The sequence below is a fragment of the Equus quagga genome, chromosome 18 (genome assembly GCF_021613505.1).
Source record: "Equus quagga isolate Etosha38 chromosome 18, UCLA_HA_Equagga_1.0, whole genome shotgun sequence".
In the NCBI taxonomy this organism is placed as follows: domain Eukaryota; kingdom Metazoa; phylum Chordata; class Mammalia; order Perissodactyla; family Equidae; genus Equus; species Equus quagga.
In genome coordinates this window covers 49,829,902-49,855,823 of record NC_060284.1, presented here as the reverse complement: position 1 = coordinate 49,855,823, position 25,922 = coordinate 49,829,902, and the positions used below count along the sequence as shown (strand labels likewise).

The 25,922-nt window shown below is 38.4% G+C and overlaps 1 protein-coding gene across 1 annotated transcript in view; it reads left to right on the top strand.

Moving 5' to 3' along the window:
* Positions 1-25,922, top strand: part of NOTCH2 (notch receptor 2) — a 153,355-nt gene that overhangs the window by 20,781 nt on the left and 106,652 nt on the right. Inside the window, exon 2 of the mRNA XM_046645378.1 lies at positions 17,463-17,544. Within this exon, the coding sequence (XP_046501334.1) occupies positions 17,463-17,544 (82 nt within the window). The remainder of the gene's footprint in view (positions 1-17,462; positions 17,545-25,922) is intronic.

The window sequence follows — 25,922 nt, the reverse complement described above, 5'->3', positions numbered from 1 at the left end:
TGAGCACTGATGTAGAGTTTCAGGAAGCACCTGAGCCTGTGATCCAGAAGTCCTGGTTGGGACATTGTGAACCCAGGGAACATGCTTAATTAGGTAAGACACTGTTGAAGAAACGGGTTTTGCATTCCTTCTAAGAATCAGGCCTTGTGTTCAATGTTAGAGTAGTTGTTTCAAAGGGCCTCTTTGTCTAGTTTAGGCTTCTAATGGTGAGCTAAGGAGAAGCAATTCCTGGGAACTTCCCTAGAGATTATAGCTGGCCCTTAGGAGTCTTGGTTGAACTAGGTGAGTACCTAGTTTCTAGGACTAATGAACTTTTCAGGAGTCCCTTTGGTTGTACACGTAGCTCCCTAGGATTGCTGTAGGGTTCCAAGTCATCGCAGTTTGGAATGGTGGTTTTCAAACCTGAGTGTAATCGAGTTTTGGAGGGTTTGTTAGAACCCTGGGCCTTACCTGCAGAGTTTCTGATTCTGTAGGCCTGGAGTGGGACCTAGTAAGTCGCATTTCTGACAAGTTCCCAGGTGATGCTGCTGTTTTGGGAACTAGACTTTGAGAACCATTGGCTTAGAGCAACCTCAGGTGTTTCAGTTTTGGGGGAGAGGGAGCTATGCAGGCTTGGCTGGATCTTTTCACAGCAATTCCAGTGCATAGAGATGAGCTTCCAGATGTATTAATTCATTCAACAAATATGTGAGTGTCTGTTATGTGCCAGGCACTGTTATAGTTGTTAGGGGATACTGTGAAAGCACACAAAAATATCCCTTCATTTGGAACTTCAAGTGGAACTTCAATGAGCACAGACCAGGATTAACCTGACATCAGTCCTGCTGGTTATTGATGCTTGCAGGTGGGCCTGTTTCGTTTCCTAGCTTCCTACCACTTATTTTACTTTCTTTGGGAATCTTTGAATTTAGTAATAGTAACAGTGATATTATTAATCATCACCATAACTTTTTATTAAGTGCTTGTTCTTTGTCAGACACAGTGTAGCTAAGCTTTACATTCATTATCCCATTTAATCTTTAGAACAACTCTGGTGTTTTCATCTCAATCTAAAAGATGAACTTTGAAAGAATTGGTAACTTACTCAAGATTATGCAACTAGTTAATGGTGGACCTCAATCTATCTGACTGCAAGGCCGTGTCTTTACTACCATGCTTTAGTCCAGTGTTTTTAAACAGTAGATTGTGAACACTAGTGGGTCATAAAATCAATTTGGTAGGTCTCAAATGGCACTTTTGGAGGAAAAAATGGAATAGAATAGAAAATAACACAGTAAGGATAAGCATTGTTTCTTGAAATTTTTGTTTTTTGCTGTGTACGTATATATGAATATTGAGTTTTGACTTAAAATATATTTCTTACTGTAGATTACAGTAAAAATTATTTGTAAGCTACTCCCTCATTGGCTGTGGGACCATAGGTCATCTAATCTTGCCTTTTTTTTTTTTTTAACAGATTTGACAATTTAAGCCTTAGAAAATTAAGTAATTTTTCAAGAGCACAAACATAGTGGCAGTACAAAGATCAGGTGTCTGATGTTTTAGCCCCTGGTCCACTGCTTTATCCCTTGCATCGTGCTGCTTCCTTAAAAGTGCACTATATTGCCTGGGAATTGAGGCAATATCTTATCTTTTCACGTGATGGGAAATATGCCATGGAAACTTTAGAGATGTTGACAAAACCTGAAAAGGGAAGTTGAATCTCAGCCTGCTATGAGTAGGTGAAAATTCTGCCATGGAGACCCTAAAGTCTGCAGACAAAGATGTAACAGTTCTCTTGTTAATTCTGGTGTACTTGAGGGAATGAGGATAATAATATTAACTAACAGGGCGAGGCTGTAAGCGCATTGCATATATTAACTCGTTTAATTACTAATTATTTTGACAGGGTTGCCATGGCTGGGACATAAACTTGGCTGTTTTGAGTGAGAGGGGGCATCCTACCAGTGTGAGTTAACACTTCTCTATGCTGTCCCCAGTTCCTCATTTTGTTCCTGCTGAGTTCAGAGCTATTTTCGTCACAGCCTGGCTTACCTGAGCATGGTCTCAGCTTCATTTTCTTGTGCCAGATCACCTACCTTTATGGGTGATTTAGGTTGCGATTACTTTTCCCCTTAAATTAATACATTGCTGATTTGTATCAGGGGCAGGGCTGTGGATTGTCTGCATGATCAGGTGATGATATATATTGGTCCCCCATGCAGAATGGTGCCCCAGCACTTTAGCTGATGTTCTGTCCAGGAGTAACGGAGGACACTTGGAAAGAATTTGAGAATGCTTACAAACCCTGTCAGCAAGTTTCCTTTAGCATTAGACAAACAGTCCATGGAAGCTGAGGGGATGCATAGGCAAGGCCTCATCAGGGAGGGAGGCAGAGGTTGAGATTGGTGGGGAGGAGAGGCTAATACATTCTAGTTAGAAGAATGATGTGTAGAGCAAGTAAGGACGGGATGAAAACCTTCACTTGCGAATCATAAAATTCAAAGGAAAAACAGCGTAAAAGACCCAGAAGAGTAAAGTGATTGGCCTTTGGTCAGATGGCTAGACGATAGACAGCCAGGGAGAGAACCTAGGTCATCGTTCTGTGGCCCCTTTCATCCTAAGACACGTTCACGGGGGGTTGTCTTCCAAAGCATCTGATTACAGAAAAATGTCTGTCACTTACCCTGGAGTACATACAATAGACACCAGGAACATGTACCAGATTTATCCAGTTTCTTTGCATTTTCTCCCAAATGCTGTGTACCCCACGGCTGTGTGTGTCCTAGTTTGTGAAATGCATGGATAAGGCAGAAACCTCTAAACTTTAAAAAAAAATGTATGCCCCAAGAAAGATATTTTTTTTGAGCATGGACCCTCTCCTCCAAATAAGTAAATAAATATTTATAAATTATATGCATATACAACTATTAAACCGTACATGCATATTTAATTCTTAGTAAAGCCTGATAATAGCTTTTTTAGACTGTAAATATGTGGACGTTCTAAAAGTTCTTCTGGTACCCCAGTGGATGGTCTTGCACCCCTACACCTCTGGGATACACACATCTCATTTTGCAGACTGCTGGTGCAGAATGAAAATTGAAGAGTTTAGTGTCAAAGCTATTGGTTCTTTCATTAGATAGATTATTTTCACTCCTAATATTTCTAAAGTCCTTCTGCAAAATAGTTTTTGAATTGAAGTTTTGAATTAAAATGCTATCTTTCCAGGGAGGAAGAGGTTAAGGATGGAGGATGTATGTGAATTAGGTTGAATCTCTCCTTGAGAAAGAATGCTGTTTTTGATCTATGGAGAATAAGCCACTTTCCCTTTCGTGGTCTTTGTTGGTGCAAAATCCTTGTTTGATGTCATTAAGCCTTCCCTCCCCACCATTATAGTGATTAGCCTGCTTCATAATCCATATTAGGACTTGGTAAATGTTTGCTGATTTTTTTTTTTAATTCTTTCAGCCTTAACTAGAGAGCAAACTAGAAATAGTTTGGGGGATAGATAGAGCAATAGAATGGGGGATATATTACACTTTCCTGAGGAATGCTGTTGAATGAGACTGGTAGCATGCAAGGGCTGTTGATTTGTTCTAGGCCTTCTGCAATATCACCCAAAGTCCAGCAAGACTTATAATCAGAAGTAAAGAAAATAAATTAGTTCATTTCATTTCAGACTTGGGAAGCCCAGGACTACAGGGATTAGCTAAAACAAAGGTACAGTGAGTAAATGCAGTGAAAGATTATTTTGACAATTAGAAGGAATTTCATTTTTGTAATAAAATAAAAAGGAATAACCTTGGTCATCATTTGTAGAGAGACTCTGGAGAGCAAATTAGAGAGAGGGATAAAACTCACTTTGGCTACACAGCAGAGCCAGACAAACTCAGGGACGTGTATTCTATATTTGTAGGTATTTTCAAATATTTTTTCAGTTGTGAGGATGCAAATCATTTCGACATTAGAGCAGCTCGGTCATTACTGTTACTGGAAAAACTAGTTAAACCAAGTACATGTCCTACTGAGGGTGAGTCAACAGTGTCATTTTAATATAAGGAGGGACAGTACATTAAGTGAGTTATTCCAAGTCCTGTGGTTTCCTCCAGCTGAGCAAAGACAACTGTTGTTTCAGAAGTGAGACTTAGATGCAAAAACAGAAGTTGCCCATTTCCTTTCTTTCTCAATTATAGCCGTTTAGTTTTCTTTTTGCCTGAGACTTTTCAAAAATTTATTTTCTCCTTAGATTTCTATCATTAGATTTCCTGAATTTTGACAGGCTACTTTTTTTTATAGAGAATATTATTTACTATAGACCCATTGTAGTTTAAAACTTTATTTTGAATTCATTTACCAATTGATGGACCAGGGTTGGTATATGATGTCAGATATCCTTTAAAAAATGTCATAAGGGAAGCAGGAAAGTGATCTGTTTTAACATTATTATTTTCTACAGTTCCTTAGGGTGTGGACATGAAGTAAGATGGTATTTTATGGAACAATATACCAAACTGTAAGGATGAAATATATCCTTTTGACTTTGGAAGACAAGAATCTGGTGTTCTCAGCTTTGTGGAAAAATAACCGTGAGCTGAGTTTTCCTTAAGTGGGATCCAATATCATTAAGAGTATGTGTCTGGAGAGTTTATTTCTTGGTTTGGGAAGGTGAGTTTTTGTCTTTTCCCCTCTCAGTTGATTCCTTTAATTGGAGAGAAGCAGACCAAATGAAGAAAATGTTCTCCCTTCCAGCATTCTTGGTTTACCACATTAGTTATTACCTACCTTCTCTGAGTAGCAAGGCCATACTTTTCCTGTTCACTGGGTCACTTTCCACTAACTTAACTGCACTTATGTTCTTTGGAGGGATTTATTTTTGATCAGTTGAATTACGGGTAGCTTGATCAAATGATGATGGGTTGCCTACTTTTAAGAGGGTCACCATTCTTAACAGTAAAATCTTATCAATATAAATGTGATCAGTTGTATGATCTGGTTCCATAACTTGTTGCTTCTGCGATGTTACTCTGTTACTGAGAAGAAATGGTATCTAGTTACAGTTTTACAAAGGAGGAACTCTATGCAATTTCACCCATTCTTTTACCTCAAAGGATAGTTTGTTTTTGTGTTTTTCCTGGGAAATAATACAGAGCAGTATATTGAATCCTAGAGTTAGCATTTTTTCAAAAGTGGGTTTCTTTTGTGGAAGTAGAAGGGATACTGATGAATAGATGTCTGTTGTTGTTCTGGCATGTGTGTGAAGACTGGTTCTGAAATGCAGCATTGGTAGCTCCTCTTGTCCTGGGAACTCAGTCTTGGTTTTGCTTTTGACAAGCTTGTGGTCATTAGCTGATCTTTGACATAAATGTTTTTTATGTACATAGCTGGTATGTGGGTGCTTATCTACATGAGGATGTTATAGTCACAAATGTATATTATGGATGTTTGCAGATTGTGGTGGATATCATGTTTTTCTGACTGCAGTTCAAGAGATGTAATGAGTGAAATGATGCTGGACTAGTAGGTAAAAGACTTGTGTGCTAGTCCAGCTTTGGCCATCTTGACTTGAATGACTTTGGGCAAGTCTCTTATTTTTTGAATTGCAAGTTCCTCTTCTGTAAAGTGGTGCTAATATCAATTTGATGTCTTACAGGGTTGTTGTGGGGATCAAATGAGATCATTTGTATGAAATGTTTTGTAAACTGTGAAGATATGTATTAGTATTGTCTTTAGCCAGTTGTTCTGGGTATGGTCATTCTTCTGAGGGCTGAGAAATCAAGGATTGTGACTTTCTGGTTTGTTTGGTCACAATGTTCACATTTGCCTTAGAATGCTTGTAGGTTTGGGTGAGGGAACATCGATGGAAATCAGCTGAAAATCCCTGCCCATTAGAAGCTGGGATGTTAATCCTAAAATCGTGTTGCCAAGTCAACACCAACTCCATCTTTAGGTGGAATAGGTGCTTGTTACTCCCATTTTACTGGAAGGACACTGACCAGCCTACTAACTTAGGATAAAACTGGCTAATGTCTGAAATGCACATCATTAGAGTTACTCCTTGAATGTAAGGTATGGTGTCTTTGGAAGGTTTTTGGGTTATTTTTTGTGGAGGTGGAAGGGCACATACAGAAGCTCACTGTACTCAAATTTATAAACTTGTTCTACTTGACAATTGTAAAGCCAGATTACATTGAGGGGAAGGATACTTGATTCACTTGATGTTTTTAATATAAAACTTAGAGTATTTGAGACTTTCTATGGTAACTTGTGTTTAGGCTTATAGCCAAAGTGATTACAATGCCTTGGTTTTAATATTTTCAATGAGGTAATGTGTGCTTTGGTAGGGAGGAGGAGAAATGTTATTTAATCACTAGCACTACACTAATAACCACGTTCACTAAATCCTTTGTCTCTTTGCTTGAACTGAGGGTTACTTGCTTTAATACTGGTTTTCCAAAGGACTTAATCCTGTTAATGTGATGAGGTGATGGGGGAAGGACATTCCTACTAGGCCTGGAGTGGTTTAACTGGTAAAACTCCCTTTGTAAATCCCTCTTGTTCAACATGAATGTCACTCCCATGTCCCCAAAGTGGAATGAATTTTTATGGAGAGAATATTTTAAGAGTGATAAACAAAAGAGATTAAAATATCTCCTGTACCAGGTCATTGTAACCTTAGAAAGCTAGAATAAACTATCATTTTGCAGATTTTATTTTTGTCTTCTTTTGTGGGAAATTAAGGACTTGTTTATATTCTCTTGGAGGGAGATAGATAATTACTGGCCTGCTCCTTCAACAGTTGGGCTTGGCAAACATTTTCTAAGCATTTACCATGTACCTGGCGTCATGGTTGGGTTGAAGCTAGATGGAGCAGACATCAGGTAGGTGTTGCCCAGTCCAGGATTTGTCTTTTGCTGGAACTCCTTTGGCTGCCAGGCAGGAGGAGTGGCAGCAAAGCAGATGAAATGAGTGGTGGGTTGGGGCATCTGCTTTTTTTTTAAATTCCTCTAGGAATTTATGACTCATTTATGAGAGTGGGGGAAGCACTAAGCTCCAGAAAGTCAACACCCCTTACAGGATTTACCAAAAAAAATTTATTTTAATATATTACAGTTTAGGTCATTTCTTTTGCTCTTTCTGAGAACTCTGGACTGAAGCTGGAACAAGAGAAGTCTTTTGATCTCTCTAGAACCAAGATAATCTTTGTCAAAAGCAATGTAACTCTTGGGTTTGCCAAATCAGGTGTTGCTGCAAATGGAGAAACCTCGATTTCCTTTCTGTGTTTGAAGACACAAGCATGGAAAGTTTAAGTTCTGGTATGGTCATTTATTGATGTATACAAAATTTTCTGTCTTTGCTTCCTTTCTTTGCTCATCCAGCATCAGTTGGATGAGCAAGAATGGACGTCAGGATTTGCAAACCTGATTGTGACTGTTTACTAGTGTGCTGGGCTGTTTTTATTAAAATGGCTGTTACTGAACTCCACAGAAATCTAAGGAGTCTTGGAGATAAATTCTTGCTTACACTCGCAGTAAAGAAAAAATGTGAGTAGTTGAAAGGTTTATGGAGTTGGAGGACTGGAGTTTTTAAGAGGATTTAATTGACCATTGAAATTATAAGCTCTTCATCAAATATCTTAAAGGGTGCATTATTATTTTTTTCTGTTGACCATGGGGCCCAAGTTATGTTGACGTGAATTGGCACTGATTTGTGTTTGAAGAAACAAATTAAAAGAAGGGAGCAATTGAAAACCAAACTAAATAAAATTGAAATTTGGGGCTATATTTCCTGTTTTCTTCCCCTCTCAATATTTAATAAAAATTTGATATTTTCCTGCTGTCCGCTCTTCCTCTGTGCCAAGGTTGTTGCCCCAGGCATGTTCTGTGGAAATGGGAACGATATGCATTTACCATCTCCAGATTTAGATATTTTCCTCACAGTGCTGGTTTCCACACTTATCTGGAATGTTCTGGTTATGAGCCCCCGTTTAGGACCTTTTGAACTCTTGGGATTACACAATTCTCAGTGATGTGTGCAGGGATTTTGAGTTGAATATTGTCAACAGGTGAATAGGGTTTGTTTTTTGGCTGAAGATGTAAGACCTCTGTGACTCAGATAATAACAGAAATAACCCAAATATTAGAACCTTAGCTTCTGCAAACCCTGACTTGAGAATGGTTAGCTATACATGTAGGGGGACTTTACGTGGGACTCAGACCTCCCATCATCCATTAACACAGCACATTGTTTATGGTGTTCTGGTGACTTGATTCTTGTGAGTAGCCTTCATTGCTACTAACCAATGGTTTGTAAAAAAGGCTGTGGTGGAAGGATGCCCATGGGGAAATCTGGGGCTGTTTTCTGGATTTTCCCCATTTGGTTTTGGGAAGTCTTCATGATTTTATATAATAACATATAACAATTTTAGGTTTTTCCATTTTCATTTTTAACATAATTTCATCCCTTACTCTTTCTTTTTGGGCTCTACCTCTAAATTAACAAACAATAGAAATTGTCTACTCCATTTAAAAAGTGTCCTGAACCATTTAAGCTAAAAGAACACTTTCTTTCTTTTGGGTGGGCAGCAAGAAGATTATATATATTTATAAAATTCTTTTCCAGCAAGTGCACTTAAAGGCATGTATTTAAAATTAAGGGCTTTTTAAAAAATGAAGCTGTACTTAACAAAATAGTCTTTAAAAAGCTTTAAAAGGGAGCATTTGCAAAAAGCACAGGAAATTAGTGACAGGCAGAATTCGTCTCTGATAACAGAACAGATATAGTTCATAGAACAAAACAGATAATAGAAGATATAAGATAAGACAATGGAATAACACCTCCAACTGGCCTTTTTTGACCATTAAGTTGTGCACAAATATGTAGCCCTTTGTATAGAGAATAATTTAACTTCTAGATATGATATAGCTTCTTCACCCTCTATTGGGTTGTTTTACACCAAGATCCTGAACCTTATGGACATGGAAATCCTGTAATTATTTCAATCAGTGTCATTTTACAAAGGGTTAGATACTTATAGTGAAGAAATACATTGGGATACTTTGGATCAGATTGGTGCTTATGCATGTGTATCAGTGAATCTACTCATAGGGAAAATGGTACCGTACAATGAAAACACACTATCTTAGCTTACCATTTGCTTGGAATTTTTATTACCTTGTTTTCTGCATTTGTCATTTAGATGTAAATTATTTTGGCTTCCATTCAACCCATTTTAATCAAAGTCTTACCATAATACACATGGCTTAAGATTCTTGGAGGAGGGTAGAGGAAGGTAGATCTTCATTCATGCAAATTTTAGGGCAGGAACTTCCAAAGATGTTTTAGTTTTATGAAGATTAGAAAAGTACAGTTCCACTTATCAACTTTTCATCCCTAATAAAGGCCAGGAAATTTGCATCATTTTTTCCTTCTCATTTTACTTTTCTACTCCTTACACAAAATGAAATCAGAATTATTAGACACAGTCATGTTTGGGTATCCTTATGCTTACTAAAATCGTAGCCTTGGAACATTTTAAACATATAAACTGATTGTTGAGTTTGAGAATAGGTTTTGTCTTAGTTACAGATAGTTCATTGAACATCTTGTGAGTATTGAGTATACCTGCTGTGATCCAGGCACTGTGCTAGGTCCTGGGTATACAAAGATGAGCTGATGATGGTCACTGCCTTTAGAGAATTTGCACAGAGGTTGGAGAGAGAGATTGGTGAGCCAGTACTCATAATACATCTTCCCAGGATGTAGTGGGAGCACAGAGGAGGAACATCTAAATCAAACTAGAGGGTCTCTGAGGGCTTCCTAAGGCTTTATCTATGATTTGAAATATGAGTAGGAGTTAGCAAGATGGAGAAGAAAGAAAGGGAGGGGAAGTATTTTCCAGGTGGAAAAATGTGTATGTGTGTACAGGTGATCATTAACAAATGGGCCACATCTAATTTATAAGTATATGTGGATTTTTCAAATTTTGCATTTCGTATGGAAGTGTTAAATCCGTTTTCATCCCCAAACTAAGAAATTAAAATTTAATAAATAAATTAAAAATTATGCAGTCTTTAAAAAGATAAAAATAAAATGGAAAGGAAAAAGTACAGTGCATAGTATATGTCAATATAGTACAGCAAATATTGATGGATTTTGTTTTTTGCAATAAATCCAGTATTATGAAATAAGACAAAATTGAAGTTTTTAAAATGAAAGATTATTCTAGATTTATCAAGTCACTGGAATGAATATCTTTATAAAACAAAAATTCTATTAGTAATGTCAAAAATACCCTTATGTTATTCATAACTTCAGTTTTTGTTGGTTATATTTTCTTAAATCAAGGCATACCTGTTTTTGAAAAGTAGTAATATTTTGCTGAACCCTATATGAACCCTGTAGCCTAAACTTTAATCTCTGTGGTTCTGGTATCAGCATCTCATAAGTAGGAAACACATTTTCTTTTAGATGATATCTGTAAGGGGCATGGAAATCCTCAGAACACTGGCAGGAAAATAAAATTAGTATCTCCCTTGCTGCATTTATTTGCCTTTTAATCAAGACAGATTTCAGGGAGGAAGACAGATGTTTTCTTCACTTTGTTTTTATTTAAATGTACCACTTGGGATTTGAAGCTTCTGCACTTCTTCTGTTTGTTTGGATTTTTTCCTTTCATGGCTTGATCCCAAAAAATGGGATAAAAAATTTAGTGAAAGCTTTGTTGTTTGAAATTGCGGGGTGCTACGAGAATTATTTCAAATCCCTGATGTCTCCCTGTCTGCCCTCAATTCTCCTATTTTTGGTAGTAATGCAAGCAGTCATTTCAGAAAACTTTGCTTTGTTCATTTTACTGAGCCTCTTCCAGACACCATGTGCCTGAAGCAACAGCAACCAGCCACAGCCAAGGTCCTAGGGCGTAAACTCCGACTTCGTCTCCCTCAAATGCTCCTACTTGAAATTTGCATAAACGTTGAAGAGAAAATTAAAAGGGCCCTGTATACCTCCTCTTCACGTATTTTAGGAACCCCAGCCATTCAAGGCATTAACATGTCTTTTGATTGAGCAGTGGATATATAAGCACAGATACCACACTGCAGACAGAGGGAGCAGGATATGAAAAAAATCATGTGAGATAGAAAAGAGACAGAGGCTTATTTGAAGAGGCTACAAAGCAACAAGTAATGCCAATTTAAAACGATTACATGTTAATACAACAAGTGAAACACATTGAAGGCTGCTCAGATTACACTAGCTGGGGTGCAGGCTTAATTACTCATGTTAGAGATTCCTAAAACAAAGAGAGGCTTTTAAACCAGTGATTCGTAGCTGGCATGATACTGAAAAGCCCAGGAAAACCAATGTAAATGCCTAGAGGAAATTTTAAGGAAGATTCCATCAAGTTTGTGTACCTTCGGCCTGTCCCTAAATGAGCAAATTCCTGAGCACTGGAACTGGTTAAAATCAATGACAGCTTATTCTGTTGTTTGCAGTATTTATATACAAAAGAAGCTGATAAACTTGAATAACTGCTAGAACCTTGTCTGGACTGAGTTTTAGTTAGTGCTAAACAACAAGGGTTCGTAGTGTATTTCTTAAAGGTTTTTTTCTGGAGTGACTCAGATTAAGAGGGTCTGCTAAAGGTATATAATAAAAGCCCTTTTGGGGCCGGCCCAGTGGCGCAGCGGATAAGTGCGCACGTTCCACTTCAGTGGCCCGGGGTTCGCCGGTTCAGATCCCGGGTGTGGACATGGCACTGCTTGGCATGCCATGCTGTGGTAGGCGTCCCACATATAAAAAGTAGAGGAAGACAGGCACAGATGTCAGCTCAGGGCCAGTCTCCTCAGCAAAAAGAGGAGGATTGGCAGCAGGTGTTAGCTCAGGGCTAATCTTCCTCAAAAAAAAAAAAAAGCCCTTTTTATTTTGTTTGTGTTTATCTTAGAGTCATTTGGGTAGGTCACAGTCTTTCTGTCCCCATCCCTAACTTCCCTCCAGTAGATTGTATGGATCATCAGCATAGCAATTGTTTGTGTTATTCATGTTTGATTTCCATGCAATGCCCTGTAGAGAGCCATGCTCATAGTAGTTGTTCAACAATGTTAATAAAACTGTATTAAAACTGAGTGACATTTTTGCTCATGTACAGTGTTGATTTTACCTTTAGTGACTCACTTCTTATGCCTGCAGTGCTGTACCTTTTTATTTTTAAAGAGCGGTGACCTCTGTTTTTTTTTGTAGTGGTAGTTCAGTATATCTTTTATTAGACTCTTAGTGATGGCAACTGGGAAGAACTTATTCCAGTTATTGATATCACATCCTACATTGTCCAGGGCTCTTCTATTTTTCCAGGTTTCTCAGTTTGTTTAGACTGAGGTTTGATTGATATGACAAGTTTCCCTAAAGGCACTGTTGATCATGGAATCAGTGACTAAGAATTTAAGTACCTACTGTGTGAGCTAGCCTTTTTTTGAGTTCTTACGAGGTATCAGGCATTGTTCTAGGCTCTTTAAATGTGTTAATTCAGTTCATTCTTACCAGGGCTCTGAGATTATTTTACAGAGGAGGAAACTGAAGCATGAAGAGGATACAGAGATAGATAGTAATGGTGGAGCTAGAATTCAGACCCAGATCCTGATTTCAGCATCTGTGCTTTCAACCACTACACTGTATTGCCTCAAATATACAGAAAGGAAATGTTTTCTATCCTCTAGGAACTTGAAAGTGAAAAAGCAGAGAGAGTTAGAAGACAGTATAGAATTAAATTCTAAACTGAGTTATGATTGTTAGAGAGTAGGAGTTGGCCTGTGAGGACCAGAACTGTCAAGGCCGGGCTTTGTCGGTGAGGTAGGAGGTGAGCAGAACCTCAGGCGAATGAGTAGAATTTAGATGGGGGGTGGGGGGGGGGAAGCAGCAATCAGAGGAAGCTGAGACACACATGGAGGCATGGAACTGAGTTCGATGGTGATCTATTCAAGCAAGAGACTGCATTCAAAAGTAATACTGGACGGGTAAGGTAGGCTGCAGTCTTGCAGGTGAGCATGAGGGTTTAGCAAGAAGTAATGAATGGCTTGTCCCTGGAAAAAAAAGTGCCAAGCTTGGCACTGTGTGAAGGTACTGCATAGACCTCTCAGCTGGTTCTTCTGAAGCCAACCTGACAGTAAATTCTGAGAACTGATTAAGAACTGAAAGCCACTGTAGATTAGAGAGTAGTGGAGTGACGTGTTTCAAGCGGTGCTCCTGGGAGGTTAGATGCCATTAGAATAAAACCCTTAACCATTTTGGGGGACCTGAGAAAATGGATATCTTCAGCCTAGTCTAAAAACAGATGACTTGAATAAGCTTATATAAGAATGGAAAAAAACCTTTCACTCACTGCAACATTTTACAGTTTTGACTTTTTTCAAAAATAAATCTGTGTCATTTTCCTTGCTTAAAGCAGCCCCGTAATTCACCCTCACACTTGGAGTAGAAGCTGAGATCTAACCCTGCCTACGTCCCTGGCCTGTCTCCTGCTACTCTTCCCCCTTGCTTAATACTCTCTATCCATACAAACCTTGAATACCAGTCTCATGCCCATCTCAAGGCTTTTACACTCGCTGTTTCCTCTGCCTGGGATTACCGTTTCCCAGTATCTTCATGATTCGTGTTCATTTAATTCTTGGCTCAAAGGATACCTGCTGAGAGAGACCTTTCCTAGTCATCCTGTCGAAAGTAGATCCCTACACCTCCAGCCTTTGTGATTACTGTATCTCATAACTGGATTCTATTTCCATCAAAATCTATCACTTACCCCTGTCTGAAAATATTTACTTATTTATTCGTTTATCTGTCTTTTCCTAATAGAAATAAGGTTCTTGAGGACAAGGAGTTTATTCTGTTAATCATGGCATCCTTGACATCATGGCCTGTACCTCACACAGTAGATGCTCTGTAAATATGTTCTGAATATTGGAAGACTGGTTCCCAAATACACTGCATGGAAAATGTGTGAAAATTGAAAATTGGCTTCTAGATTTTGTGTCACATTGCCAAGTGATGGAGTGATGACATTGGAATCCACTGCTTCTCTTCGTTTATGCCCTTTTTTGGGGGAGAGGGCATGCACATATAGATACACAAATACAGTATATGAGATTGATTTCAGTCAGCCAGTATTTATGGAGTGACCACAGTTTGTGGCTTAAGGTGAAAATTTGGAAAAAAGTCACTCGTTTTATGAGTGACTAGTTTTTCTGAGTCTATTAAAACATTTTAAGCATCAGTTCTCTGTGGTGTGACTGAACATTTCATTTTTTTACTCTGCAAATATAAAGCTGCTTTCAATTTCGTTGTTAAATTTAAATATTGTACATTGGGAAAAAAAGTAAATTGAATTTTGAAATGAGGTCTTTCCCAGTCTCACTGTCATGGTTTTAAGTTATCAAAGTTTTAACTCTTGTTGAATGGCAAATAATTACAGTGCTCATTTAGAAATAGCCCCTGAGCAAAGTCATGACTCTCAAATTTTACTTTGTTTTTCTTTTGTTTATTCATACAATATATTATCGTCTGGGTCATCTAAGACCTCTAGTGGATTATATAGTCTTAGAAGATTCCTTAAGGTGGACACTCCTGCTTTAGGACAGTAGTTGTTCTCAAAATGTGGTTCCTCAGACTGGTAGCGTTAGCATCGCCTGGGAACTAGTTAGGAATGCACATGCCCAGGCCCCTCAGGACCTGCTCAGTCAGCACTGTGGGGATGGAGTCCTGCAATCTGTGTTTTAATGAGCCCTCCAGATGATTCTGATGCACACTGAAGTTTGAGAACCGTAGCTCAGTAAATGTTAAAGGTTCAAGGTAGAGTGATCCTACACATCAGCCAAATGGCATTAATAATTAGCCCTGTAAGCCCACCTCCTTTTTGACCACTGAATTTGATTAGTTCACTAAGGCCAGGCTGTAAAGTTATTTGCTAGATTGATTGCCACATATTGACTTTGGGTTGTTTGTATTTCTCTGAACCTGTCACTGTAATGATTTGCCAGGACACTTAATAGGAACAGACTATGATTTTTTGCACCCATGGCTTTCTGAGTCATGGGTGGCTGGGTCCTTATGCTCTTCTGGGTAGATTTTTCCAGGTACCAGGCATGCCATTCATATACTTTTAATGAGGGCAGTGTCAATCTTGCATCACAGGGGACCTTCGTGAACATTTGGTTCACCCTCGTTTGGCTTACAGGTGGGGAAATTGAGCCCCCGTGAGGCTGTGCTTTGTTTGCAGTAGCACAGCTAGTAAGTGGTATAGATGGGCTTTCAGGTCTCCTGACTCCCTCCACTGCACCAGGATTCCTGAAGGGAGAGGACAGAGCTGCAGCTTGCTCTGTGCCTGCAGGACATTCCTTTCCTACTGAGAGACTTTCTTTTTTATTTAAAGAAAAAAAGCAAATAGAAAAAAGTCAGGAAGTTCTCATTGAAACTAATAAAAGTGTCTAAAGAGAATAAAAAAATCAGTTTGAGAACTTTAGTATGGAGGAAATAACCTGACATTAACTGTTTTAATTATAGTTGTTGCATTGGGCTTATCAGTGTGGGAAGAGAGAGCATTGGAGCCCTACAGGGAAGTGGGATATGGACAACAAGATGACCCTCTTCCTGAATCTGCCTGTTCAGGCTGCAGCCTAGTGACTGCTTGTGTGACCTCAGCAGCTGTCATGGAGACAGGGCTGGACTCAGTAACAGACCTGGGTCCCAGGCCCAACATTGCCACAGCTAGTGGTGTGATGCCCACGAGGAGGTCACTTAACCTCCTTGGCCTTCACTTTCTAGTAAATGAGTATAATAAAACCTATCCTGCCTGTCCTGAGAAGCACAATGTCAGGTGGTGGGAAGCAGTGTATCACTGTAGTTAAGAGCACGGACACTCTCACAGGATCCAGACCGCCTAGGTTCAGAGTCCTGCTCTTTCACTCACTGGTGTGACAATGGGCAGGTCACTTATCCTTTCTGTGGAATGGGCGTAATGAAATTACTTCATAGGGTTGTTGGGAAGATTGAGTTAGTCTATCTAAAGTGCTTAGAACAATACCTGATATTTAGTTAGTGCTAAGTGTTAGCTGCTGTTGTTATTACTATTTTTTAAAAATATTACTGTCTTAAGAGATGAAATTTCTTTGAGCATGTTCTCAATGGTTCCATCACTTGATAACAGTACTGGGCAGATAGAGGGTTCTTATGCAGTAATTGTTAATGGAGTTGTTCTAGCATCCAGCTTGTGCCTGGGCCTTGCCGTGAAAAGAAGCTGGTTTCGATGCCCAAGAATGGCAGGCCCAGAGCCTCTGGTATTGCACAGTTTATTCAGAGTGATGTGGCTGGAGGAAACTCAGAGGAGGAGACTTCTCAGTTTTGGTTTCAGGTAATGAACCATCCTAGGAGATGGACGTCTTAATAATCTTCCAGAAAAAGTTTGTGAACTTCAACTTTGATTTTTATTGTTTGGCTAGGTTTCTTTCTGTCTTGTCTTTCCAGTTGTTATTAGGATCCTTGATAAGCATTTTGGTGATGAAAATTCCAACTCTAAAAGCTAAACAATCAAGGTATTGTAACTATCCAGCGAGTGAATGGCAGACTTTGGGTGGCCTTCCTCCTCTTTTGGCTGAAATCAGCGAATGTTCCCACTACCGCTGTTTATTTCTGAGTTGTCTGTTTCTGGGAGGGATTAGTGTGGTGATATGACTTTTCATTGCCTTGTAAAGCGACTGGGGTTCAAGAATTTGAGAATTATTGTTTTATCTGTTTGTATAAAATTCGCTTTTCATTTCGTTTACTTTAATGTCTGCTCCTCTACAATCTCTATTCATGGTCTACCCTCCATCTTTGTGTGAACACCTTGAAGTAAGAGATTGTGTTTTATTCATTTCTCTATGTGTTCCATTTCCCCTTTTCCCCCTGACTTCTAATATAGTGCCTGGTACGTACTAGGCTCTCAACTACTGTTTGTTGAAAGAGTACTGGCGATGTTTCTGATTACTTCTTGAAGTGTCCTGTTCTGAAACTTCACCTGAAGGCTTAAGTAATTCATTAATATCACGGTCACCTAGTATCTACCCGAGTCTTTCTAAATCTCCATTGATGAATCCTTGTATTATTCATCTGAAATATCCAAATTCCAAGAGGCTCATGGCATGTCATGGGGTTATAGCTTTAATTTTCTTAGTATCATTATGAGATAAGGATGTAACAGCTGGGGAGATAGAGGTGCAGAGAATTAAGAACATCATCAAGACCACAAAACGGTTACTGTGGGAAGAGACTTTTGGGATGAGCTTCCGTGTTTCTATGACCCCAAAAACAAAAAGATAAAAAACTGCTTAAAACTCTAAAGGGAAACTCAGATCAGGTTGGACATGGGAATGAATGTTGGCCTGGAGTGGATAACATTTCTTTGATGTCTGAAGGTTATGATCAGTTACTTATTTCTAATGTGCATTTGTTTTTATTTTTAGCATTGCAATGTCGGGACGGCTATGAGCCCTGTGTAAATGAAGGAATATGTGTTACCTACCACAATGGCACAGGATACTGCAAGTAAGTTTTTCTCTGGGTTTTTTTCTTTTTTGTATATTTATTTTTCCTCAGTAGGACACTGGACAAGATTTGGTTCTACTATTCCGTTTTTAATACTGCTGTGAAATGTTATTGGTTCTCTAACTTTTCAGATGAGTTTGTAGCTGGGATGAGGATGAAAGGATGTGGATGTCAGATAAATGGTTAATAAGAACTTCTTATCTTACTATCTTTTTCACTGTGAAAAAGACTTTTCAGTGAGTGGCTAGTTAATATATATATATTAAGTACATTCTTATGCATTTTTCAGTTTAAGGCAAAGCCTTAGAATCACTTCTCAGTATGTTAGCTATGATCTCATTTTTAAGTCAAACCAAATAGATATTAACTTTAATTCTGCCTAGTACAAGTGAATATTACAGCCATGTGAAAGTATTTTTTTATATTGTAAAAAATCCAAATCTGAGAGAGAGACTGTGAGAGAGGAAGATGCACGTAAACCTGTAGGGATGGAGTGGGGATTAGGGGCTGTGGGTGAATGTTGTTACATGAGTTTTAAAAGAGTAAGGATCAGGAACAGGACTAGGGAGCGTAGGCTAGTTCTCAAGAGCGTTTCTTTCTTTCTCTCCGACCATCTAGTCTAGCCATACTTTTTGTTTGTTTGAGGAAGCCTATGAGATAATCTCATAAAGAGCTTCTCTAGGTTTCCTATGGACCATTTTTTTCCTTCTACCTCAGTTGAAAATTTTTGGTAGGAACATGTATCCATTCTATTTATATCATGGAAAATAAGATTTGACCATATGAAATTTACTTTCTTTACCACTCGTATGGGGTATATTTGTTCTTTGCTTTGGTAGAGGTACTTGCTTGATAAACAGTTTTGAGTTTATCCAACACATTTTTGTTTCTTCTCTGGATATTTAATTGAATACTATAAATATAATAATGACATTTGTTCCAATCAAGTCCATTCTGGCACCAGGATCTAAGTTCTTTAATATCATAAACAAGAATTTTTCCAAGTCAGAAAAAATTTTCTTCACCAAAGTGAAAATATTTTAAGCTGCGATGACAGTAAAGCTTAACAATAGGCTGTTTGGATTGGAATAAAGATAACATTGGAAATGAAATTTTTTATGTAACTGATTATGGGCTGCTCATTTAGCTTTTCTAGCTGGATAAGCAAAACAAAACAAAACAAAACAAAAACGTGATGCATTCACCTCTAAGATTGGAAACGCAACAGCAGATAATAAGGGAAGGAACTTAATACCTTAGAATTGGCCACTGAAATCTTTTCAGTCCCTTTTTGGCATCTGGTGTCTTAGCTACTTGCTTTATTCTATTATTCAGCTCTCTTGTGGTAGTTAACCCATCACACTAGGGTCATTTGTTGATATGTTTGTTTCTCCTACTGGATTGTGAGGTCTTGGTCTTAAGCATTTTTGTATAGTGAATGCCTGGTGCAGTTCCTGGTGTATAGCTAGCGCTCAGCTGTTTGTTTCTGGAACCAAAAGGTGGTCAATAGATACCATCATTCACATGTTTTTTTAATCTATTTGTCTTAAATAAGAAGAAGCTGGTTCTCTCTGAGAATTTTATTTGCTTCACGCAGTATCCAGGATAGTAGTACTATACAGAAAGGCGATTTACTTCTATTTGGAGATAATTCAACTTGGTGATTCATGTAGGGAGAATTTCAAATAGGTCTAACTGTTGGTCTACGTATTTGTAGTCTGGTATGGGGAGAGAGGATTTCTAGAGGAGACCAATCTTTGAGCACCAGGAGAGGTCACTGAGGGTAACTTTTGGGAGAAAACAAATTTGTGGCCTGCCGCTATCAGACTCTCCAACCAAGGTGAGAAAGACAAAGTTTCCCCAATTCTGGAAGAGGCACTCAGAGAAACAGGGACTCATTTTGTGATTGACAACAATGGAGCTGCCTGAATTCTGTCCCTGGATACTTTTTCACTGTCAATGGGATGGGTTGCTTATGGATATAGTTAGGGTAGGTCCCTCAGATGTTCTCCAATCCTGTTGTGAGGGAAGCAAGCCCCCTGAGAAGGGAGGGTAAGGAAAAAAACGGTTGAGGCCATCCTCTTGGCACACCAATATGAACAACAAAATTTGTAAAACTTAAGAGTGTTCCTCTACCTCAGTAAAAGCAATATTAGCATCTTCAAGAGTGGCAGTGTCAACATAAGTGGACATAGGGAAAGCAAGAACAGTGTTAGGGAGGTAAAGTCAAAGATCTGTGCGATGCCATGCCAACCTCCATAGAAGGTTAAGCAAAATTTTTAGCAGAAATAACATCTGCTTGGCAGACCTTTCAGTGTATCTTCATCAACTTTGCTTTTTTTCCCTGGGGAAAGAAGGTAATCCAACTTGTTCAGTAAATATTATTTTCACAAAATGGTAAATGAATATTAGGACATTTAGAAGGTTTATAAAAATTACATCAGACATGCAGAGCATATGATTATGTTTTATTCACGAGATTGCTTAGTGGATTAAGAAAATTGAAGCCAAATTCCTTTTATTGGGGGGTGGGGTGGGAATTAATGGAAAATGTTTCAGAGTAGAAGGTATCTGACTATCTGTTTAAAGAGCATAATGCTGCTGTTTCAGCTAAAATATAATGGTTGTTTATAGAAATTATAGAAATCCTTGATAAGCTCACATTGACAGAGGAGGATAAGTACTTTCAAAGGTTAGTTTTGTGCACAGCTCACCTGTTTTTTCTCACTGTTAGGAGCCTGAGTATTCTGTCAGTCTGTGATTAGATTGAGATGCCAGACAAGGAGAACCTGTGTAATCTTGCGTAAAACTCAATTATTGCTCCTTAATAGTTGTTGTCAGATCTTAATAAAGCCCTCTCACTACAGAGAGATAAGACATTTTATTCTCTCCCTTGTCCTACTGGGAGGTATAAATATATAATTAAGTTTGGCTGTCATTAATCACTTTCAAGTTGTTTGTCTCAGGCTTTCAAGATAAACCATTCCAAATCCCAATTTGATTAAAAATCATGGGCAACTCAAGTTCACTAGAATGTTGGGGGTGGGTGAGGTCACGATTTGCAAAATGTGCATTTTTAAGGACATATTTATCATAGTTATTTAAAGTCCTTGCCTGCCAATTCTTAACATCTGGGTTGTCTTTGGGTGTGTTTCTGTCAGCAGCTCTTTCTCTTTCCCTTTACTTCACATTTATAGTAGCTTTTATTATTTACTGGACATTATAGGTGATGCATCTTAAAGTTTATCTTCCACTAAAGAATGTTGAGTTTTGTTCTAGCAGGCGGTTACATTACTGGAAGATCACTGTGATTCTGTGGAAACTTGGTTTTAGGCTTTGCCATGGTGGTCTGTTTTGCCCTTAGTCTGATGGTGTATGTCTTTGTCCTGGGATATGGTCCTTACTCCCAAGATATGACCCCTCAGGGGGTTCAGTGAAAAGCATGAGGTGTTCCCAAGCTCTGGGTTTTTCCCAAGCTCCTCTAATTTGGTGGGACTTGAATGCATACCTCTGACTCCTAAGAACCCTGCTCAGCCTTTTGGCCTTCCAGTTCTTGCTTTCCCTTGGGTTCCTAAGTATCGTCTTGTTCATGCACAGTCAGGAATCATTTAAGGATTTGAGTGGAGTTGTATGCTGTTTTTAGGGCTACCCCTCTGTGGTTCTGTCTTTTCCAGGATTTCTCTCCCTCAAATTCCAGCAGCTTTGACAGTTCCAGATACCTTTGACTCCTTAGCCCAGTAAGACTTCCATTTTCTGCTTGCATTCTGTTCCTCTTGTGCTGCATGGGCTGGGGAATACCTTCAAGGAAAAAGCTGTATAAATGTAGGTTTCCTATAGTTGGCTTTTCTTTTTTTGATGCTAATATCCCTTCCAGTTTCTGCCCTCTTTTGGTTGCTCTCTGGTACCTTTAATATTTTGTCCAGCGTTGATAATTATTATAAGCAAGAGAATTGGTCTGATATATGTTACTCTGCCATTATTTTTAATGATAAAAATTATAATTATAAAGGAGGCTTTCAAAACTGTCTACATACCACTTAGAAGGTAGCTAGCATAGTGTTTATTAAACAATGGAAAGTCACCATGAGTTTTATAGGTTCTTGTGGATGAGTGACTACATTTGAGAATCTCTACTTTTTGCCAAAGCATCTAACTAGAAACTGCATTTTAAAGTCAATCATTATAAAATGTTATAAAATACAACATTGTGCCATATTTTACCTAAAATTTGTCTGCTAACTGTAAGAAACATTAAACATTAACAACTAACAATTTTCCTTGCCAGGGTTAGGGAGTAATGTTGGTGGTCCAGGCCTCCTAAAGCCATCCAAGAAAATTGCAGCCATTCTCTTCTTTGTCCTCTTGATAAGTTTCTGTATAGTCAAGTGAGAATAGGGGCTCTCAGAATCCTCCAGAGCCTGGCTTATAGCAGAGGATTCTTCATCAATGTTTGTGTTGTGGTGGTGCTCCCCTAGAAAGACATTTTCAAAAGTCATGACTGATTTAGTATTTTTCCCTTTTACTCACCTTGTTAATGGACTCACTGCTGTTCAGGGGCCGTGTCAGATCAAAGAAGTACACTGGGAAAAGCATCAACTGTTAAATCACTTTCTCTTCTATGCTCAAAGTGGTTCTGTCAGCAACGTTCCTTCAAGTGGACTGCCTATTTAGCAGAACATTATAATGCAATTTTTCTGGAAGATACTGGCCCCTTTTCGATAGCTCTTTTATCTTTACCATAAAATGAGGAATGCTGTCTTTTGGCTTACTAAATACCTTTCATGGAGTAATTTTTTTTAATGTGATGCTTAAGGAGTTATTAATTCAGGAATTATCTATTGTATTGCTGTTTATGTGTACCACATATAACATACCTCAAGTCTGTGGTAGTAGGAATTATTCAATATTGTTTTGACGTTATTTCATACCTCTTGGGGAAGTAATAAAATAATGACCAATTCATTATCCTGGACTTCTTAAAGGAGTTCAGAATGAGTCTTACTAGAGTATTGTAGAGTAAGTTGTGAAATGACTGACTGTAACATGGTATTTTGGTGCAGGAACCACCAATGACATAGGGCTGGGACCAGCGTGAGGTAAGTGAGGCATTCATCTTAGGTATAAAATTCAAGATGGTGCCCAAAACTCAATAATCAAGATAAATAATACTTTAATGCAGTAGTTCCAAAAATCAAAATTAATGTAAAAAAAAACTATGATAAAAAAATCCAAATTTTGAATAAAGAGAAAATCAGTAGTACTGATTTTTTTCTTTGGCCTCAGCCTCCGATATGGTTCAGTTTGGTACTCGTGAGTAGATTAAGGCATCTAGAAGAGCCCTGCCTGGTGACATGGAGACAACATAGGTTTTTATGCCACATCGACTTGAGTTTGAGCCCTAATTCCTGTTAGAAATTGGCCTTTAGCGACTTAAAGAATACTGTGCTAGCTAACATTTATTGAGTATGTGTTATGTGCCAAACTCTGTGCCCAATTAAGCTCTTTACAGGTGTTATTTTAGTCCTCATATAAGGTAGTCTTAATATCCCTGTTTTATCAACAAGTATATGGAAACTCAGAGGTGAAATAATTTGCCCAAGGTCACATAACTCTTGAGTAGTGGACCTGAGATGTGCTCTCGGAAAATGTGCTATCGCTCCGTCTCAGTTTGCCTATCAGTAAAATGGGACAAAATTACCTACTTTAAAGTGGCAATTCAAACAGGATCTTCTGAAAAGGAAGTGTAGAGCATTTGAAAGTATATGAAAAGTGGCTTTTCAGATCAGGAATATGATTAAAACTCTGCTTTATATAGTTCCTAATTTTAAAGTAGAGACTGTAGCATTAGGTAGGCCTGGGCAGTTCACGTAATACTCGAGTATTGAGCCTACTTGTAGTTACATGAGTGTACATGGCCAGGCTTGGCTAATGCTGCATTTCTGAGAAGTGATCTTTGATTTTAAAGCTGAGTGCAATTACTGCAGATGAAATATAAGAAGAGGGCAGTGAAGGTGGGGATAGAGGATATTATCTATTAAAATGATCTTTCGTGGAGAAAAGTCAATTGAAAAACTTGAAACTTCTCACTTCTTTTTCCTAATGGAAGATGAGCAAGTCCAGACAGATTTTATGCAGCTGTGAAATTGAGACAGGTTAAATTCAACGACTTCTGATACATGGTAAATGTTGCTGCCAGCACAAAAGTCACAGGTTGTTAAACACAGCACTGTACGTTTGCATAGCGAGTTATAGATGTATAGATGTGTATCCTGTGAGGCTTTCTTTGTTTGGGACTTAAGATCAGGACCCTTTAATGTACCATTCCTCAGTGACTCTTCTTATTAACACTTATGTCCTTGAAAAATCCTTTAACAAATATGTTAAGTGTCCCTGAGGAATTTTTCGTAAAGGAGGTCCTGATTAGCAGCTTCTTGTCAATATATAACAACAGGATTCTCTTACTCTTTTGAACCAGTCTTTATTCTTTAGGTTTGAATCTTTATAAACTTCAGTGTTGGGTAGAGAATAGGAGAAGGTGGTTCTTAGGTTCTGCTTGTATCCTTTTGCCTGTCTTGGGTAACTGCCAATAAGTCAGATCAACTCATTTTGGCCTGCAAACCTGGCATGAATAGACGTGAGTTTAGTTAGGCTTCTTTCAACATAGTCCCCAGGTTAACCATAATCCTATATAAAGCTGCTTTCTTATTGTTTCATTGTGGCATGTCAGCACCATTAATTTCATCTAGGAATTCTTTTTTCCCCTTTTTCCTTGTGATTAAGCAGGATAAGAAATATTTCTCTTTCAAGATCTGGAGTAGCTTAATTAAATCCTTTATTTTAAATTTTGGCTATCTGTCTTTCATTGAGGCTAGCGAGATAGCATACAAAGAGGTGGGGGGATTTCAGAATGTGATAAAAATGTAATTATCTAAAAATTTCTAAGTGCTTTTTTCTTTGTTAAGCCAGCATAGATTTGTGGGAGTGATGGGGGTTTTTGCTAAGCCCTCTTCTCAACATCCTGTAGCCAGGAATTTGGTAGCTAGGAATTAAGTTTACTGACTCCTCCACCCCCATCATTATGTGTGTGTGTTTTGTTTTCATATTTGTATTAGTTGTGTTTTACTTTTGATCTCATTGTAAGGTAAATTACAATTTCTCTGGATTTCCCAAAGTTTTCTATATCTTATTTATTCATCATCAGTAATCTTCACTAACACTTTATAGTCTGACTAAAAATGTATTACTGATTCTTATACTAGTGCCTTCAGCCTTCCTTTATTAATGCTGTTACCTTCTGTTTAAAATGTTCTTCCTCTAAATAGTCTCCTACTTGGATCTTTATGAAAGGGCTTTATGAAAGACAGGTGAAAGTAAAGACTAATAAAGACATTATTTAAGGGACACGTAGTATTACTGAGCGAACACATCCAACTGGAACATTATGTCCAATTTTTTTTTCATGTAAGTGTGAGGAGAAGGTAGGTGTTAATGAGAAAGTAACCTGATTAGGACTTATGTAGAACAGTAGCAGTTAGGGTACTAAATCTGTATAGATTCAGGCCACTTTCCTGCAGTTACTATGTCTGTATCATGTGTCCTGAACACTGAAATTCAGATAGACCCTGAAGCACTGTAGATCCTTACTCTTTGTCTTTGTCGGCCCAGGCTGCTGTAGCAACCTACCACAGACTGGGTGGCTCAAACAGCAGACATGTATTTTTCACGGTTCTGGAGGCAGGGAGGTCCAAGATCAAGGTACTGGCCTATTTGGTTCCCTGTGAGGACCTTCTTCCTAGTTTGCAGATGGCCGCCTTCTTACTACAGTCATGTGTCAGTTAATGATGGAAACATGTTCAGAGAAATGCATCATTAGGCATTTTTGTCATTGTGTGAATGTCATAGAGTGTACCTACACAAACCTAGATGCTATAGCCTACCACACACCTGGGCTATATGGTATTAATCTCATGGGACCACCATTGTATATGCGGTCAGCTGTTGACCAAAATGTCATTGTGTGGTGTGTGACTGTATATCCTCACATGGTGGAGAGAGAAAGCTCTGGTCCCTTCATCTCCTTATGAGGGCACTAATCCCATCATGATGACCCCACCCTTATGACTTCATCTATCTTATTACCACCGAAAGGCCCTACCTCCAAATACCATCACATTGGGGATTAAGGTTTTAACATAGGAATTTTGGTTGGGGGAAACAAACATTCAGTCCATAGCACTCTTCAAAGAAAAGTTTAATTTTCATCAAACTGGTACTTATTGAGCTGGGTCCTATGGTAATACTGTGCTCAGAACTGTGAATATACATAAAGGTCCAAGAGGCCTGAGCTGTCTGACTTCCTTACTCACAAGTATATACAC